The sequence below is a fragment of the Sciurus carolinensis genome, chromosome 17 (assembly GCF_902686445.1).
Source record: "Sciurus carolinensis chromosome 17, mSciCar1.2, whole genome shotgun sequence".
In the NCBI taxonomy this organism is placed as follows: Eukaryota; Metazoa; Chordata; class Mammalia; order Rodentia; family Sciuridae; genus Sciurus; species Sciurus carolinensis.
Window position 1 is genome coordinate 52453054 of NC_062229.1, and position 20694 is coordinate 52473747.

Below are 20694 nucleotides of genomic sequence, written 5' to 3' on the forward strand. Positions count from 1 at the left end.
CATTTCCCTAATTGCTATTGATGTTGAACATTTTTTCATGTATTTGTTGGTCATTTGTATTTCTTCTTCTGAGAGGTGACTGTTAAATTCATTTGTCCATTTATTAGTTGGGTTATTTGATTTTTTAGTGTTATTTTTTTTGAGTTCTTTATATATTCTAGATATCAATCCTCTGTCAGAGGAGTAGCTAACAGATTTTCTCCCATTCTGTGTGTTCTCTTCACATTCCTAATTGTTTTCTTTGCTGTGCAGAAGATTTTTTAATTTGATGCCATCCCATTTATTAACTCTTAGCATTATTTCCTGAACTTTAGGGGTCCTGACTGGCTTATTTCTGTGAGTAAATTAAGCCTACTGGTAGTCATCCATTCAAAGTAGAAAAGATCAGGATTTTTATTGTAAAACCTTGAATGAAGTAGGTTTTTGATCATACCTGTTATACAGACAGAAATACTTTTTATCAAGAAGACAATTAAACTCTTTAGGGTTCTTACTTAATCACTGGGTTTGCATTTCTGCCCCCAAAACAGTAAAATATAGTAGCAGAAGTTATCTTAGGAAAAACCAAAATTCGAAAACTTTCTTCCCCCTCTCCTTGGTTCCCTTATTATATCTCCTTGAAACTAAGTTTCACGGGTATTTTGAAGTGTGTTTTTGTATTTGAAGCAGTTTAAGAAAAATTTCTGTTCCTTCACCCTCTTGTTCCTACATTCCTTTTTATTCTCTTGTCCTTTTTGGGTTTTATGGGATCTTTTTTTTGTTTAAGGGTCAGGCTTGGGCATGAGGGAAGATTTTGAGGTGTGACCGCGGTCTGGGGCTTCTTGGCGCTCCAGCATTTCTTTGCTCCATTTAAGCCTCAGCTGTCATCTGACACTAATCAATGATCAAGGTCTAAAGTAAAAAGATTCTTGCAGTCAAAACCAATAGATTCTCTTGGCTCCAATGCCATTTTTCTCTTCCACTCTCTCTAATGCAGAGTTTCTCAAGTGGCACTGTTGGAATTTTGGACCTGTTCATTTTTGTGTATGTGGTGGGAGACTGTCGTTTGTGTTGTAAATGTTTACCTGCATCCATGGCCTGTACCCAGTAGATGCCGATGGTACCCTGGTGTCTGCCAGTGACAATAAAAAATGTATCCAGATAGTAATAGGAGCTAGAGACAAACCTCAGTAGTAGAGTGTCTGCCTAGCATGCATGAGGCCCTGGGTTTGATCCCCAGTACTGCCAAAAAAAAATCTATCCAGATATTGCCAAATGTACCTGGGGAACAAAGTCATCCCTGGTTGAGAATCAGTGCTGTATGAACCAGAGGGTAGGAAATGTACCTATCTGTGGTATATCAAGGCAAGTTAATTTATTTTTTTTAGTTGTAGATGGATACAATACCTTTAATTTTATTTATTTTCACATGATGCTGAGGATTGAACCCAGTGCCTCACCTGTGCTAGGCAATTGCTCTACAACTGAGCTACACCCCCAGCCCAAGGCAAGCTAATTTGTATAGCTATTTTTAAAAAAAAAATTTTTTTTCTTTGTTGTCAATGGATCTTTTATTTTATTTATTTATATGTGGTGCTGAGAATTGAACCCTGGGCCTTGCACATGCCAGGCAAGTGCTCTACCACTGAGCCACAACCCCAGCCCTATAGCTAATTTTTTATTATAACTTTTTATTTTGGCATTTCAACTAATAATCCTCAGGATTAGGTCAATCTGGAGGAAGAGAAAGATTTTATCCCGTAACTGGTTTTTTTAGACTTGTTTCAGAAAATGAGATTTTTTTTTAAATGGAAGAATTAAGTTTTCCACTTTAGAGTATCCAAGAATATATTTTCATAACTCCAACTTGGAGCCAGTGGTCACATCCCCATGAAGGGGAAGTGTTATAATAGTGTGTGATTTTCAACATGATCAGTGCACCATTTGTGCCATTTTTACTTAACAGTAAGTCATAGTCCTGATCTCTCTGAATTCCCTGCCAAAACGTCTTCAAGTTTTTCTCCCCTCCCCATCAAGACTGAAGTTGCAGAGGGGAGAGGGAGCTTGATCATTAACTAGGAATGTTGCCCAAATGGAAGGGGAGGGGAGAGGTGTTGGAACACATGTGTACCCAACATGTACCTACATGCCTACACCAAATTAGCAGGAAGAAGAGATGCCAGGGAAGCAGATGAAGGTATATACATGTTTGAAGACTGGGCTTTGGGGATCAGCTACTGTCACTTGAACTTTTTCAAAGGCATACCTGACTGCAGAGGTTACAGTTGAAAGGCCATGTTTTAAAATGGACCCTATTTCTTGAGCAGGTGTGTATTAAATAGCTGCCTGGCATGGGGATTCAGGAATGAGTGAGAAGAGGAGGGTAGAAGGGTAGCTAACTAAGCATCTGACTGGTAGTAAGTATTTGGATTATATTTGATGAATGAATGATCGAACCAACTTTAAGAAAAAAAGGAACCCCCTTACCTTGATCGTAATTAAATGATACTGATATGATATCAGTAATAAATATGATACTGATGGGGCACAGCACCATCCTGCTGACTGAGATTATCACAGCCACTTTAACTTCTGAAGTTTTAACCTCATGCTGGGCCTGTTCTGTTCACAGTCACAGTGTAGGCTTTGAGGAATCAGTAGATGGTCTCCTCTCCATGTCTGCTCATCTGCTAGTCAAAAAAGAGCTAATCACAAGCGGTGGGCTTCTGTGTAGAGGCCCACCACTCCACCAGCAGCACAAATGACCCCTGCCTGGCACAGGCAAGACCGCAGCCCTGTGCTTGGCACCACTCCTGCAAGTGCAGAACAACCTTCTTTATTCTAGTCTCCAGGCTTCTGGCTCCTGAGGAACACTGCCTGGCTGTGAAGCGTTTTATGGGATTTTAACTGGTTGTGCCGAAGGCAGGTTCTGAAAGGCACTTTGTGCTATTGCTTTCAGTGAAGCTGCCTGTTAGAGCAGTGTTGTTCCTAGGCCCATAAACACATATAGACATAAGCAGGATAAGGAGCCCTGAGCTCCTGGGGCTGCTTGGCTGGGCAGCATTGTGGGGCTGGGCCAGATTCCCTCAACTGTGACACTAACCTTGGGCATGTGCCTGAGATTCCTTCTATAAGGCAGTCTGTTTTCTGACAGTCTTTGGTTATGCACATCCCTGGTTAGAGTCCAAGGCAGATTGCCCAAACCCCAAATCAGCTAATAGTAGAGTAGCACATCCCACAGGGTAGTGGTCTGGGCACAAGGTAAAAATTGCATGGGGTCAAAAATACCCTTAAAAATTCTTTAAATGTCCCAAGGATCACATACATAGCTTGTATGGACCCCAAATGGCCTGTTTGGGTTTATGGGCTCTATTGTACCAAAAATATATGTCCTTAAACACCAGAGTCCTATTTAGTGTGGTGAGATACTTAGGCTCTGAGAAGTGCAGAAGAATCAGACCACCCAAGGGGACTCCAGGTCCCCTTCTTTCCTTTCACATTCATTTTGGAGTTTATACATTTTTTGTAGCACTATTTAAATTGTTATGGGTCATTAGCAATCTCTCTGCCTAGATGCACAGTGGCAAAGATGTAAGTTTGTTGTACATATATTGTGTCACTGTGTATATTCGCTGGTTTTTATGGGTTCAGTCTTTTTTTTTTTTTTAAACTGGTGATGGAACCCAGGGCTTCACATATGTGAGGCAAGTTCATTGCCATTGCACTACATCCCAGCCCTCTAATATATTTTTTTGTTTGGTTTTGGTTTTTTGTGCTGCTGGGATTGATTATCTTTTAAGGAGGCAAAAAAAATTTTTTTTTATTTGGTAGATTTCTTTCTTTCTTTTTTTTTTTTTAGTTGGTTGATTTCTTGTCAACCAGAAAATAATTTCTTGCCAATTATTTGCTTGGCAATAATTGTTTTAAATGCAATGTTAAAGCCCCTTCTCTTCACCATTTCTTAGGTTAATCTATGATTATTCTGGACTTATGGCATGTCACATTCCCTGTTCAGTCCTGAGGATCACCACAGTGAGCAGCCCAGTTTCAGAGCTGTGAGAAATTGCCAGGATGACTCTTTTCTTCACTAAGTGCTTTAAGCACATTTGCCAGCTGGAGAACAAGGCCCAGCAAGCTCTACCAGGAATCAGTTGTTGAAGACCAGAGTCTTCAAGTTGAGCTAAAAGGTCTGTGAGGCCAAGAAGAGCAGGGAAAGGAAGAGAATAAAGAGTGGCTCTGGGTACTTTGGCTCAGATTCTGGGCAGCCAGGCAAACCCTGAGTGAGGACTGTCACTGCCTCCCAGCCTGGCTTTGACTGCACAGTTTATCAGGGACTGCTTTGGTTGGGTGTCTTCCTGTTCTGTTCTCCTTCTCCTCCATGCTCAATGCTTGGCTAAGCCTGTGGGATGGGGTGGAGGGTGCCTTGTGTGAGCTTACCCTCAGCACAGCTCAGGCTAAAAGGATTAGGCTATGTTCTGGAATATCAGTAGGAAAAACCAGTGGTACTGAGGTGCTCATTCTTATTGCATACATCTTCTTTAGTCACTTCCATTACTTCATCTTATGCATTCAAGGCGGGGGTGGGGGGCAACCTCAGATACTCTCTTCAGTCTCTATGGACACCCATTCATTCAAGAGCCCCCTTTACATGTGTAGAAATAGCAGACTGCTGATTGCTCCAGATTCTTCCTGCTTCCAAAGGTAGTTTGTCTACAGAAGCAGGGCAAGCCAGTGGTGGATTTAGTACCTGGGCATGGATTTGATACCTGGAATCAAAGGGCTATGTATTGTGAGGTTTCCTGCCTGACACTGCTGGGCTTAGACCTCAGTTGGACTCAGAGAACATGAAATAGAGATGGATGTCTCCATTCCCAGTACCTATCCCACATCCCATAAGTAAAAACAAGAGACATTGTCTCCCCAGACCAACACCAGATATGACCATGACTTTCATATGAGGGCAGAAAAGAGTCAACAGTACAGCCTACAAAATAACTTTGGAGATAATAATTTTTAATTTCCCAATTGATACATGAGCATATTTTTCTTGTAAGCTTTTTTTTTTTTTTTCAGGTACTGGGGATTGAACCCAGGGTTGCTTAACCACTGAGTTACATGCTACATTCCCAACCCTTTTATTTTTTATTTTGAGACAGGGTCTCCCTAAACTGCTTAGGGCCTTGGTAAATTGCTGAGGCTGGCTTTGATTCTCTTGTCCCGCCTCCCGAGCTGCTGGGATTACAGGTGTGTGCCATCACACCCGGCCTATAAACATTTAAAAAAAAAACATTAACTGTAAGTTTAAGTCCCCTTTGTTCACTAGCTTTAATTTCTTCATTCCAGGTGCCTCCCTTCATCCACAGGGATTGGATAAAGGTTTGTTGTGGATTCTTCCAAACAGTATTCAATACTATTTACCTATAAATATGTCTCTATGAAAATTATCTGGTATTCTTTTGTAGATGTATTTTTAACACAAATAGTGATTATCTTTAAACAGCCCAATACATTGGAGATCTTACCATGCCACACCCATAGTTCCATCTCCTTTTTTGACTGCTGCTGTGAGGTATTCCATAATAAAGTTTATTTAAGCACTCCATATTTATATATTACCATTTTTCCCAGTTTGTTTCATACTGCCCCAGACAGGGCCACAGTAAAGGACCTCATAATTGCTCCTGGGGGCATTTACAGTGTTATGGTTTCTCCAGAAAGGGTCCAAAAAGGCATGGCAGGGCAGGGTCATTGCTGCATAGCTTTGGACTGGAAACAGACTTTTGTCAGATTGCTCTTCTGAATGGTAGGCAGTCTCTTACCCTTCTAAAGGTCATGTTTTAGAGTGGATCCGGGGAAAGGGCTCCAAGGGACGCTCCAAGGGACACTGCAGGGGTGGTGAAATGTTTTGTACCTTGATTGTGGAGGTGGCTCCAAGTGTATGTCAGAACTCAGCAAATTGCACACTTTAAACGGGTGCATTTTACAGTTTGTACTGTTTTTATTCCAGTGATATTAAAAAAATAATAATAATAAATGCCAGGGGTGATGGCACAAACCTGTAATCCCAAGCTAGTCAGGAGGCTGAGGCAGGAGGCTAGCAAGTTCGAGGTCAACCTGGGCAACTTAGACCCTGTTTCAAAAGAAAAACCTGGGAATGTAGCTTAGTGGTAGATCGCCCCTGGGTTCAATTCCCACTACTGTGGAGGGAGGGAGGGAGGGAGGGTGCAGGGAGACCACTTCTTTTTAATGTGGGCTTTTAAAACGCTCGCTTTGGGGACTTTGAAAACCCCCAAAGGCCCCTTCCTTCCACTTCTGCCTCCTTTTTACCCGCCCCCTCCTCCACGCCGAGAGTGCCGGGGAGCGCGAGTGGAGCTGTCCCTGGGCCCGGTGATCGGCAGTCGCGCTGCCCTGCCGGGGCAGGAGGGAGAGAGGTCCCTGCCAGCCCCGGGAATGCCCCTAGAGTCCCGCCCGCCCAAGGGGTGTGCGCAGGGCGGCACCCGGGTGCGGGACACGTGGGGCGGGCGGAGCCGGCGCCTCCCCCGCCCGCGCTGGGCGTGCCCGCCGCGGCTCCGCCCCGCTCTCGGCAGGAGAGCCAGAGCAGTCCCGCCAGGCTAGAAGCCGGCTGTCGGTCTCCGCGACGCCGCCGCCACCCAGCACCGTGGAGCTGGGGCCCCCTTTCGCCTGGGAGTTTTGTGGTCGCCTGGGGTCAGCGGTGACATCCCAAAGGGCAGGCCCGGCAGCCGCCATGGTGGCCAAGGATTACCCTTTCTACCTCACTGTCAAGAGAGCCAACTGCAGCCTGGAGGTGCCCCCGACAAGCAGTCTGGGCAAGGACGCCGAGGTAGGACGAGCGCTCCACCTGGACCGCTGGGGGTTCATCTGCTTGCCTTTCCCCCTCCTCCTCTCTCACTCTCTTGGCGCCCTCGCTCTGCCCGCCTCTCTTCCCATCTCACTCTGTGGCTCGCTTTCTCTCCATCTCTCACATGCTCTGTCCGTGTCTCCCTTGGGCCATCTCTTACATTGTTTCCCTTTTCATCCCTCCTTTGTGAGTCAAGCATGAGCTGCCTCCTGTCCCTGTCCCTCTCCCTGCCTTCTTGCTCTGGACTCTCTTGCCAGAACATTTCCTGCAAGGCTCTGGGGATGATGATATTCTGTGTAGACCTGGCCAAGGGACTTTCTCCTACTACATCAGCAGGCCCAGATGTCAGGGGAAGAGCTATCTATTAAGCCGGTGTTTCCTCTTGCCAGGAATCCAAGAGCAGAGGAAGGTACTTAGGATCTCCCCACTTCTCACCTGTCAGACTTGTCCTTGCAGCTGTTTGGCAGCAAAGATAGAGCACAGGGCTTTTACTTGTCACCTTTGGCCGGTAGGGGGTCATTCATCTAGGGATCTGGAACTGAATGAGTATGTTGAGTGTCTCCTCACATAGATCTTAAAAATGAATTAAACTCCTGTTGATAAAAAGCTGCCATGGAGCATTGGAAACATTTCCCTTTCTGGGAATTTTCCTGTACCTTGGGGATAATGAGAGGGAATCCTTCATCTTGTGTTTATAGTGGTCCTCTTCTTCCCATGTGTTATTTCTCTGGCAAATAGCTCACTGACCTTAAAAGTTGGACTCAGTTGGGGGAGAAAACAGTTCTAACATTTTGAAAGGGTCTTAGGGAGAACAGTTGTTTTCACTAGACCACAGCAAAGCTATGGTCTCCAAGCTATGGTGGAGCCCACAGGACCCAGCACACACTCAGTGGTTCCTATTTTTGCTTTCCCCCACTTACTCTGAGAATATAACCACTGCAAGGGGCAGGTAGAGGAGTCTGGAGGCAGGTATGCAGTGACCTGGTCACAGTCTTCTTGGGGTTCCACATCTACCCACTGGAGCTGCTCAGTGTGTTCACTTTTCTAAATGAATTATATGTATTTGGGAGAGTGGCATCAAAGATTCATTTTATCAGGAGCTGCTCCAGTCTGGCAGGGCTCCCAATAGTCTCTGGTTGCATTCAGCTTTCCGTAGGCTGAGAGCAAACTTCTCTTTCCTGCTCCTACTCCACACTCCATACTCCAGCTCAGTTGAATATTTCCACAAAGAGATTTTGTTCCCAGCAGCTGTGAAAGTGTGGTGGCCCTCGTGACATTTGGATTCTTATTTAAGTTTTGTCAAGTGGCACCTGCATTGAATTCATGTTGTATAGGCTTGGAATGGATATAGTGTGTTTTTTTCAATGGAAACTTTATAATTTAATGAATGGAGGAACAGCGAAGCTTCTCTCTTTAATCTTTTTTAATTCTTATGCATATAATATAGGTATGTCTGTAATTCACAAGTATGCTGAAAGAAATGTATCATTAGGTGTCAAATATTAATTTTCTTTATTGGTAACTGGATCCAGATGATAAAATATGACTTATTTTCCTTTTTTGAGGATGTCAAGTATGAGAGTATGGATAGGTAATGATTTTTTCCTTTTGCACCTTGAGGGCAGAAATGCCTCTTAACTTCATTGATCTGACACATCACTGATAATGGAGATAAGCAAAATTGGAGAAAGAAACCTAAGTCAGTTTAAGGGAAAGTTTTCCAGTTTCATTGTTAGCCCAAAAGGCAACCAACCTTTGCAGGGTTAGCTTCTCCATAAGCAGTTAAATAGAATCTATTTTCTACCAGTAGGTGTCGTCAGTATTTTTAGATGTTTAAAAAACAGAATTCACTTATCTGCCTTTTGAAAAACATGGTTATATAATTGTTTATAAAGTAGACATTGACTCTTAATGCCTCTGAAAGGTTTTATTGTTTGTTTTGTTTTTAACATTGATCACTTTCTTTGTAGAAAGAATGTGGCTGTCATAAAAAGAAAAATGGGTCTTTCCAAAGGTCTTTTTCAGAATACTATGACTTGTTGACCTTCAAAGGCACTTGTAAGCAGAGCACCTGTGCTCTGTAGATTCAAGTGGCGTTCTGAGTTTGCTATAGGGAGGACAGTGTGTGGCCCTGCCAAGTGGCTTTCTAGCACTGGATTCTGTTTGCAGCAAGTGTGCTGGAGAAGGTCACTTACGAAAAACCTTGTGGGGAGCAAGCCTTGATGTGCATTTACACTTAAGTAAAAAATGGTACAAAATAAGTTCTTTTTTTTTTTTTTTTTTTTTTTTTTTTTGGGTGCTGGGGATCGAACCCAGGGCCTTGTGCTTGCAAGGCAAGCACTCTACCGACTGAGCTATCTCCCAGCCCCCAAAATAAAGTTCTTTTGAAAGCAAATAATAAAAGTTCTACTTGAGATTTAATTAAAATGCTTTGTAATTTTTAAAAAATGTCAGTGGTAGTTTCTAGTGAAAGCAAAATGTGATAATGTTTATATTTTATTTTTCTTTAAAGGATCTATCTTAAACTTTTGAAAATATTGTGTTTACATGGATTGTGATATTGCTTGTCTGACATTTCATGACCATTAAAATAATGCTGTTTCTTAATCAGATATTTCCAAAACATGGGTGTATGAGTTGAGTTGCAAATGTTCAATTTTAATACCCATAACCAACTAGATCCTTCCGGCTGTAATCATTAACCATGAAATTTAAGGAGCTTAGGACACAGCTCTGGACTTTCACAGAGAAGCATAGTATGATGTTTGTTTCTTCTGATCTTGATACTGCCTTGCTTGATTTATCTGTTTTCATATTTATTGGTGCCATGAGGGGCTGTTCTCATGCCAGGAGGGGCTGTTCATTCTAGGCAGGTTGGGTGCTTTGAACACCTGATCAATTCACTAAAAGAAGGTTATTGGCTGTATAATGAATTACTCTGTAAGTTAAAAATCCCTACTTCCTCACAGTAGGTTTGCTTTTAAATGAAGAAAGCATAGGTGAGTGAACACTTTGGCTTTGAAAGCTAGAATTTTAAGTCTTTAAACCTTTTTGGGGGGAAAGGGGGAACCAGGGTTTCACACATGCTAGGCAAGCACTTTTTCACTGAGCTACACTCTCAGCCCTTTTTATTTTTGAGATCACTCTTACTGAGTTGCCCAGGCTGGCCTTGAACTTGAGTTCCTCCTGCCTGAATCTTTTTAGTCACTGAGATTACAGGTATGTGCTACTGCACCTGACTCTGTCTCATTTTTATTCTTTTTTATTTTTATTTTTTTGATTCCAGGGGTTGAACCCAGGAGTGCTTAGCCACTGAGCTGCATCCCCAGCCCTTTTTTATTTTATTTAGAAACAGGGTCTTGCTAAATTGCTGAGGCTGACTCTGAACTCAAGATCCTCCTGCCTCAGCCTCCTGAGCCACTGGGATTACAGGCATGTGCCATTGTGCCCGGCCTCCATTTTATTTTTAATAAAAAATACAAAGAAGCACTTTCTATTATTTCTAAGACTATTTCTGATAATTTGGTGGGCAACTTAACTTTTGGGGTTGAGATTTACCATCTTAGACGTTGGTCAGGATTAGACCTGACTTGGTTGGTGGTATTTGTATTGCCTTTGTCTTTCAGTGATTGTAAAAGGTTGCAACACGTATACCCTATGTCTGTCTTATGAATAGTTGAGCATTGCCATATGTCTCAAAGGTATAGACTCTGACTTTGCTTCAGCTAGTGGCTTTGCACGGCCCTGGGAATAATGATATGCCTCTAGAAATAACAAAGTTCTACCCCTTTTCAAAGTCTATCATGTTTAGTGTCTCACTTGAGACCCCAACCATGTTGTAAGGTTAACATAAAGCATGGATTATTCTCTCCTTTTTTTGAATAAGGGCACTGAAGGAAGGTAACTTGCAGAAATACACAAAGAAAATCAGCATTTTGAGCCGAGATCTAGTACCAGATTTCCTGACGGATTTAGTTCAGCATTCAATATCCAGCATCACTGTGGCATCTACGGATATTTATTTCTGTGGAGGGAAAAGAGGGAGATACAATGCTTAACAGACATATAAAATGCTTTAAAATATTACCTTTTAGATGCATTATCTTGAATGCCTGAGAAGGTATTTTTTTAAGCCTCAGCTAAAAAAAACAAGGTGAACCCTGCTATGATTTATTTCTCATCAGTCAACATGTATATTTGTAATTTTTGCACACCTAAGGCTCTGTTTCTTGAATGGTAACTGGAGAGCTAAAGGGTTACTGGTTTCCAGTGATATATACTTTTCTTGGAATCTGCAGTATACTGTCAGTATAACTGCATGGAAATGGTCACAGGGAGATACTGCAGTCAGAATCCTAGGATGACTACATAAATAATCCCCATGAATCATGTGATCACAGAGATCTTGCTGGGTAGAGAGCCATGCAGAGTTACACAGGAAAAGGCTATCATCGATAGGATCTGGTTATAGTCATTGGGTCATAACTCTGAAAGCTCATTCACATGGAAAAGTATCTTGGGGATTGTGGACATCTGGGATGCACATGAAGCAGGAACAGGTTTACTAAAGGAAAACGCACTGCCTTTACACAAGTTGACTTTAAGTCAACTCTGGAATGAGATTGCCTAGGTCCCAAAGCCATCTCTATTACCTGCCAGCAGTATGACGTTGAGCAAGCCACCATGCCTCTCAAAGCCCCAGTTTTCTCAGTGGTAAAATGGAAATAATAATAGTTCTACCTCCCAGGACAACAGTGAGGTTCAAATGGAGAGAATTCTTGTGCACTGCTTAGCATCCTGCCTGACACATAGTAAGTGCTCAATAAAATCATCAAGACTTCTGCATCTTCAAAATGATCCCTAAAGTGGTTTTAAGAAACATCATGATCACCATCCTGATTTCCTGAATGCTATTTTAGATATAGCAGTGCATTTAGATATAGCAGTACATCGTTCACTTTATCATCACAACAATCCTAGGACGCTAGTATTATCGTGCCCTTTTGTAGAAAAAGAAATTGAGGCTCTGATCAGGGGAGTGGTTTGCCAGGGTGACTGAGCTACTGGGTGGAGAAGCCAAGATTTACAACCCAGTCTGACCATGAAGTCTGTACTTTCCCAACCACATCACATCCCCTGTAAATGACTAAATCACAGGTCTCACCACATAACACATGCAGGATGAACCTGCCTGCTCAAGCAAATTGCCTGACAATGGAAGGGCCATGTTTTTTCTGAGTTATGGGTGGGAGATCCCACCAGTAGTCAATGCTTCATTGAATAGCCGTGACCCATGGTAGTGGGGTTTGCAAACCCCTGAGGGTTTTGGTAATTTCTGTTTTGTGTTTCTTAAGACCAAGGAGCTGGGTTTTGGCAGAAATCTGCATGCTCAGCTCTGTAGAGGTAACACTGTTAGTTCTTCTGTTAGTCATTTTGCTTATCTACATTAACCACTAGCCTTCCAAGTAAACCAATAACTGGAAGGCCCAACTACCATCTGCGTATTTGCAAATTGTGTCATTTCTTTTTAAGACACCCTGTGATTGCCTATAAAATCCTGGACCAGTGCCACTGTTTTCATAACTGCTGAATGAAAATACATTATTGATCATATCCTAATTTTGTAAAGCCTTATATAAATGTAATTGTTGGTGTGTGTGTGTGTGTGTGTGTGTAAGGGCTGCTGCATTTGTGATGTACATGTGCAGTTGCCTCACCTAATTTGTCATCATTGGTAATGGGTAGAGGTCACACACAAAATGAGGAAATTGCTGCAATTGTGTTGCCATTTATTCCTGTTGTGTTGGCTCATGGGTTGTCAGGAGCAAGGGCCTGCCTTCCTTATTATTTTAAGTTAATAAATTGATATCAGTTGCTGACTTAGAGTCTGTCACAAGTTAATCAGAAAAGACTTGTGAACCTTCCACTGGGAAAGGAGTGGCTCTTTTTAAGTTTAGCAATACTTGTGCCTGGACCTTCTGTGTTTGGGTCATTATGTCCTTTTGCGAGAAGGCAACCCTGATTATTGGTATACTTCAATTAATTGGAGCTGAACCAGAAACCTTAACGGTAAATTCATGGGGCTTTTTTTTTTTTCTTCCTTTCTGGCTCCTAAGATGAGAAGGAAAGGAGTAGCAAAACAGCCTCCCGCCTCCCTCTAGGGATTTATGAAACAAACAAAAGCAGCCTCCAGGAAATGACCCAGGGTCATTGCATCAGAGTACCTCAGAATGCGCAAGATCTGTTGCAAATCTGCAGCCCAGTTCTTATCCCATTGCTGGATCCTTTCAATCTCTGTTTAAACACCTCCAGGGACAGAGAACTCATAACCTTCCAAGGCCATATGCTCTGTCTTTGTTCAGTATGGATCTTGAGAAAATCCTTCTTTAATTGTAACACTGGTATCTGGAGCTTACCTTATTTAGTAGTTCTCTCTCGTGTATCATTGCCTTCAATATTTGAAAACTGTGGGCTGGGGATGTAGCTCAGTTGGTAGAGTGTTTGCCTTGCATGCACAGGCCCTGGGTTCAATCCCCAGCACCTCAAAAAAAAAAAAAAAAAAAAAATAGAAGAAATAGAAGAAAATATTTGAAAACTGCTGTCTCTCCCTGCATCTCTCCCACTGCACAGAGTTCCCCCACTCCATCCACCCCAGGTGCTTTCCTTCTCCTCGTTATGTGTTCCTGGTTCCTCCCACTTTTGCAAATGTAGCATACTGTTCTCTCATCTTTGCTTATTTCTCCTGGGCATCCTCAATATGCCAGTAAATCATGAGTATTGGTCAACCCAGAGATACTTTGTAATGCCATATCAACAAACAAGATTTCTTTTTTTTAATGTGCTTCCTTAGACAAGAGTGTGTGTGATATTATATATGTTATATTATATATAATATAAAGAATTATATATAATATTTAATAAAAATATGTATATTCTGAAAAATACTTTTGAAATAAACATGACAGATTTAAGATAACCATCTTTGTCATATAAGTCTTTTATATAGATGTAGAAGAATACCCCAGGATGTCCCCTGTCAAATGGGCAGAAGACAGTTCACATTCAAGGAATGGTGAAAGTAAAGGTTATTTAAAATGTTCACTTTAATAGAATTATAGAAGTGAAAAAGGCAAAAAAATCAATCAGTGCTAATTCTTACTTAATTGATGTTGCACCTATTTTATGAACATGATAAAATCCAATGCTGTGGATGTTGCAAAATAATGCACTTCTTTGTGCATATTAAAAGTCAAAAAGGCTTCAAATCTTTGGACCCATTGTTCCAGCTTTTGTTATGAAAACTGTGTCCAAAATTGTTCTTAAGGACATTACTTGCATAATTTCATGCTTTATATTTGTGCATTTTATAGGTTTCAGAGCACTTTTATATTCTTTGATTCTAATTATTCTCATTTTAAAGATGAGGGTTCCAAGGGTTAGAGAGTCTCTGTGATTTCCCCAGGATTACATAGTTGGGTATGGCAGAGCTGGAGTTGGACATGCAGTTGTCTGATTCCAGCCTAGCATCCTTTCCTGCTTATTTACAGTAACCAGAAAACCATCAGCCTTTCTGTCCAATAACAGGGGAATAACAGAATAGCTCCATGGACCATGGACCATGGCTTCTGGCACAGGTTCCCGCAGCATCATTTGCAGTCATTACTGAGTAGTAAACAGAAATACCCCAGTGCCCCTGGAAGAAACAAAGAGGAAAAATGTCGAGATATATATATATATATATATAAGATATATATATATGTGTGTGTGTGTGTGTGTTTATATATATATATATATATATATATATATATATATATATATGATGGAACCAGTGTAAACGTATTTGTATGCATATGGGATGTAGAGAATGGAGGAAGAGATGTTGCAATCAGAGAACCCCCTCCCCTTTTCATTATGCTCACTAAATAGCAGTGCCACCCCTTGTTCAGATTTCATATATGTTATCCCCTTTGAACCTTGCATCAACTGAGGGAGGTGGGTAAGGCAAGCGCTATCCTCTCTGTCAACCAAACAAACAGAGTTTTAGAGAGATTAGGAGTCAGGGCAAGATGACAGTTCCCTCTTTGCCCAACCTTGACCTTTTGGCATGCCATATTGTTGACTCAAGCTAGTCACGTTCCTGAGTGGGGTCAGTTGTAAGCAGCACTATTTGGAGGGTGTTCAAAGTGAACCCCATTAAAGCTAACCAGAACCTTCCACAGAGTGACTTCACCTTTGGGCCTGTGGACAGGTGGCCTTGACCTTGGTCTACACTCCAGAAGATCCAACCACAAGCAAGGACTTGCTTTATATTTGATGAGAGATAAATGTTATAATTTAAAAAGGAAAAGGAAAAAAGCCCACAAAGAACAAGGCTGCAAACTTTTCTACATGCTGGTAGCATATTTTAAAGTGATATCTTGCCAAGCTGTGCAGGGTAACATGTATAGAATAGGTAACAAATAGGCAAAATACAGCATTTCATGAAGGTTCTCTTTCTTAAGTACCACTAGATGTTGGCAACTTGATTGAGTTAAATAAAACCCAGAGCCCTTGTCAGAATCTTAAAATATATATAATGGTAAATTCTTAGCACTTGCCACCTGTTGTTAGATTTGGAAGTTTGCAGCATTTCCAGAGGAAGAAACCCCAAAAGGAAAAGGGAATAGACCCGTGGTTGGAAAGAGATGGAGCTAGGCCTGGGGTATAAGTGATAAAGCTTCCCTCTGCCTACTTTCTGGTCTGAACCCAAGGTCAGTCAAGATCCCTTCTCAAATGTGTTATCTTATATTGATATGCTAACTTTTTCTAATCCCCAAGTGGTGAGAGCATGCCAAGAATGACCCCAGGCAGATAGAGAAGGTAACTAGAGGTCACTGGTGACTTTTTTTTTTTGCAATGGTGGGATAGAACCCAGGACCTCCTGTGTGCTCTACCACTGAGCTACACCCCCAGCCAATTCTTAATTCCTGACCTCACATGGTGGGGGAGGGGTGTGGGGGAGTCTTCAACAACCTGTTAGATTTGGATGGTTCATATTTTCACACGCCTTGCCAACCATCTTCCTTGCTGGTTGTGATTTTCTTGGGGATTTCTAGGTGTGATCTTACACAAAGGGTTGGAAACCACTGTGAAGAAAGAAATAAACTGTTAGAAACTGGAAAAACTGATGGTGGCTTAAGTGTAAGCCACAGACATGGTGAAGTGTCACCTCCCTCTGCTTCAGCTTATCTGAGAACTTTGAAGGAAGAAGCATTGAGAAGAGACTTTGTTTTCTCTTTTTAGTCTCTGAATGCTTTATGTACATTCTCTTAGGGTCTGGGAGTGTAAATTCAATTCTGAGATCAACACCAAGGAGCGGGAGCTTGCCTTGGAAGTCATGTGAATGCAGCATTTATTTCTAAGCCAATTCTTAACACTCCCTACTAGCTAGGGACAGTGCACAAGTAGGCTCAGCTCTCAGGAGCCTTTGCTTCTGGAATGAGATTAGATTAGATTATATCATTATTTCCCAGAAGGTGGGATTCATACCCCTTGCAGCAGTTCAAGTGATGCAGAACAAGACACAAATTTTTTTACTTTTTGGTATTGGAGATTGGACCCAGGGACGCTTAACCACTGAGCCACATTCCCAGTCCTTCTTATTTTTTAAGACAGGCTCTTCATAAATTGCTTGGGTCCTCCTAAATTGCTGAGGCACAAAATAATTTTGAATCATTTCCTCATTGTCTTCCTGTCTTGATTATGTCAAGCTCAGTTTGGAATTAGTATGTCTTTAACACCTCTCTATCACTTGCTAATTTTCCTTTTAAACAAAGTAAAGGCCTCAGGCTTGGAAGCTTCAGGCAGGCAAGAGTATCTAACAAAAGCTTAACAGTGTTCATTTTTTAAAGTTTCTGTTTTGGCAGGTGGTAGTTTTCCAAGTAAAGTAGTGATATCATATATTTTTAGAAGTTTACTTAAGTAAAAAGTAATTTGAGGAATCATCCAATACACAGTAGTGCAGGTGATCTGTACTAGGGGGAAAATAACAACTCTAGGTGGTACCTGGAGTTCAGAAACTACACTTGGCATGTTCTGCAAGCTCTAAAAGGATTAGAACGCTATAGAAATAAGTACACATATTTAGGCACAGTCACAGACTAAACTTAAAAATTGAACATTACGTATAGGACCCAGATTTCAGATTTAAGACTTTTAAGTACATTAAAAGTGTCTTTAATGTGTCATAGAAAATTATTTTGAGCATGGTGGTGCACTCCTATATTTCTAGTTACTTGGGAGGCTGAGAGAGGAAGATTGCAAGTTTGAGGCTAGCCTTGGAACCTTAGTAAGAACCCTGTCTTAAAAAAATTAAAAAAAGGAGGGTAGGAGCCAGGGATGTGGAGCTCAGAGGTAAATTACCCCTGGGTTCAATTTCCAGTACAGAAAGAAGGAAGGAAAGAAGGAGAGAAGGAAGGAAGGAAGAAAAGAAGGAGGGAGAGAAAGGGAAAGGGGAAATTCTGGATTACATGTTAGCCAACTTAAAAAAAAATTCTGTCCTAAGAACATTAATGATCTTTCTTTTCAAAACGTCTAAGAAAGGTCCATAGTTGCAGCTGAAATCATTTAACCTATCATCCTCCTTTCCCCCTTCATGCTGTGGGGGAAGGATTGGGCAAGATTACATTTCACTTTGGGCCAGAGTGTGGTGTTAAGGAACTTGAATTTCAGAACTAGACTAAGCTGAATTCAAATCCCCACTTGGCCACTGGAAAGCCTTAGACAGGATTGATCCTCTAAGCCTCAGTTTCCTCATCTGTAAAGTGAGAATTTCCAAGGGAATTGTGAAGATCAAGTGGGGCATGCGAAGGACTTCCACAAAGCAAGTGTTCAACTGAGTGTCAGCAACAGCAGCGGCAGCAGCAACAGCAGTGGCAGCAGCAACGGCAGTGTATTTTGAATGTAGATCAGCTGAGTAGATGCTGTGACTGGCAGACCCTATCAAGGAGTCTGCTCTGAGGTCATTCTTGTGCTTTTTAGGTAATTCCTAGGAATCTGAGCTGGCAATGGGCGTTATTTATTTATAACAAAAGATGTCCCAAGCACACTGGCAAGCGTCACATTCATTCCTGCCAGGTAGAATTTAAAAAAAAAACACTTATGGGGTTTTCTAGTTGTTCCCAGAATGCCTTTCAAACAGGAGGTAGTGTGTGAGCCCTGGATAGAGAAGCACCCTTGTCATTGGGGCACCTTCTGCTTGACATGCCTCATCTGAGAATCTTAGCTAAGGACCAACCACAGACACAGACCCAGAGCAAGCAGATGAGGCTGGATTCGGTTGCTTTGAGTTCTTCATACCCTGTTCATTATCAGGGAGCTTTAATTATAAATAGATCCTTGGTTAGAAATGTGGGGAAACTCCATAGTATGATGGCTATGAGTTGGTAAAGGGCTGGACAACTAAAAAATGACCACTAATATTCTTTAGTTGTTACTAAATATGTATTAAGACCTGACAGTACACATCACTTCCCCCCATGTTTAGAAAACAAAAGGCATGCTCTCCGCCCTGCCCTCAAGGAACTTCTACTTGAGTTTGAGTCATTAGCAAAACTAACATGGGTAATGACTATCAACCTGGGAAAAGGCAGTTAGAGAAACAGGCCATCTCACTGGGGAGCTTGGCAGAGTAGACCTATGCTGGATGCCACCCACTAGTCCCCAGGTATATGCTTAGCAGACCCCCCTGCCCCTACTGGGGACATAAGCAGGACATCTATGTACCTGGTCAAGCTCCTTGAGATTCTCTAGAGGAACCAAGAGGGGCTGTATATGCCAGAGTGATAGGACTTGAATGTTGAATCAGCAGCTTCTACTTGTACACTTCCTGCTTCAGTCTCCACCTACCACTACCCTCTAGTCTTTGTTTCCTTCAGGTTCCAATCTGACTTAAGAAACTAACAGCAATGCTGTAGTTGAGAACCCAGGCCTGGCTTAATAGTAGCCTTGGACTCATCCTGGCTGTGTGACCTTAGACAAATTCTTAACCCCTCTGAGTTTCAGTCACCTGCTTTGTGAAATGGGTATATTAATAGCCCTGACTTAAAAGAAGTTAAGGATTTGATGCTCAGAAAACACTTTGACACTGCCTGGCCTAAAGTTGCCCTGTATGTTGCTATTATGTTATTAATAAGAGGAAATTGTGTGTCCTGGCAGGGAAGGCTTTCATGTCAGGTAGGTCTAGATTCAGACTGTAGTTCTGCCAGTTAATTACTGGGTATGACTTGGAGCAAGACGTTTCACTACTCTGAACACCTGCTTCCTCCTCTATAAAAGTGGGTGAAGTGGTGGCTGCGTAGAATAGATGAGAGTGTACATGCCAGCACCTGATACTGGTGACGGTGGCTGGCTGTCTCTCTTGGTGCCTCTTCCTACCCTCCCCAGAGGTCCTTGTGGTTTACATAGTGCTTCAGAATTAGAACAGTCACATCTGGATCAGGTGTGGGGTGGCTTCTCTGTTTCTAGAAAACTGCTTGAATCTCTGAGTAGACAGAGGTTCTGGCAGCATATAATTTATTTAATAGCAGCTCACTGAGGCTCTGCAGGGTCAGGAGGCTTTTGCTGCCCCTGGAAACAGCCCTGCTTTGTACACTCAGGAGTGCCACTCACTCCTCCATATGGTTTGCCACCTGCAGGTACTCAGGGACCTTTACCAAGCAGACTTGGGTTTTTTTTGTTGTTGTTGTTGTTGTTGTTGTTTGTTTGACTTTCTGACTTCTGAGTTTACTGTGTACTCTGACAATCATATTGTATACTGGTACAGTGCTGAAATAAGACTGAGGTGCTTGCTAGCACATACATGCAGGACTGGTCTCATCTTACATTCTGATATACAATAGTGTATATCCAACAGGAGTCAACAGTGTTTCCAAGTGTCTGATGCAGTTTCACTCATTTCTATATTATAATAAATAGCCCTGAGTCCAATAGCGAGATGGAGGTCCAGAACCTTGAAATTTCTGTCTTGAGAAATGTTGCCGATCTCTCTGTCGTATAACCAGGGAGACTTTAGCCAGGTGAGATACCCAGAGGTTTCCTAAAGGAATCTGTCCCCCTATAGATGGCCTTTACTGGAAAACACATGAGAATGTTGCCCCTCTCTGCACCCAGGAATTTTCAACAAAATCACCCTTGTCTCTTCTGGAAACTTATGTTAGTACCCATTACTTCTGCATCTTCGGCAGCTAAGCCAACATTTCTTTACAAAACCAACAGATAAGTCACAAATTTGTATTTACTTCTGTATTTTAAGTCAACTGCCATTGTCTACCCATTTTCCTGATTATCACTCTGTTATTGAAATGAACTGAAAGTGTTGAGGGGTGCAGAGCCAGGTCCCCTAGGCTCCTTGCCTCCTTTGTCATCTGATACCCTCTTTTTCATGTTCACACACTTCTGAATTTTAATAGGCTGTGGATAATGATACATTTGGCTGCATATTAATTGTGGAGAGTTAGAAATAACACATAATTACTATGTTTCAGGGTTGCAAATGTATGGCACTGAGAGCTGGTGTTTGTCATGAGCCCGTGGAAAAATCCACTGGTAGTGGGCATTTTAAAATTCCTGTCATTAAAAATGCACTGCAAAATTAAAACTGCCTCAACAAGTCAGTCAGTCTTGTGTTCTGCTTGAGTACCCCTCTCAAGAAACAACATTTTGAAGCCCTTCCTCTTGCTCATCTGTCATGGGTTGTGGAGGACAACAGAAGGGCCATGGGAATCCATTGTGAATTACCCACCTCACTGTTTCTTGAACAGTCTGCTTTTAACCTTGTTTTTCTGCCTATCATTGCTTAGTGAGTGGTAAAATGTCTG

General features: G+C 42.0%; 1 protein-coding gene and 1 non-coding gene across 6 annotated transcripts in view; both read left to right on the forward strand.

Annotated features, from left to right (window-relative positions):
- Positions 1-20694, forward strand: part of Arhgef3 (Rho guanine nucleotide exchange factor 3) — a 298065-nt gene that overhangs the window by 223357 nt on the left and 54014 nt on the right. The window contains exon 1 of one of the 5 annotated variants that reach the window (XM_047531350.1): positions 6576-6820. The exons of the other annotated variants lie outside the window; for them this stretch is intronic. Within the exon in view, the coding sequence (XP_047387306.1) occupies positions 6725-6820 (96 nt within the window). The 5' untranslated portion in view covers positions 6576-6724. Of the gene's footprint in view, positions 1-6575; positions 6821-20694 lie in introns of those variants that run through there. 5 annotated transcript variants of the gene reach the window in all.
- On the forward strand, positions 13312-13384 carry Trnaa-ugc (transfer RNA alanine (anticodon UGC)). The gene has a single exon. It is a non-coding gene; the product is annotated as a tRNA-Ala (tRNA).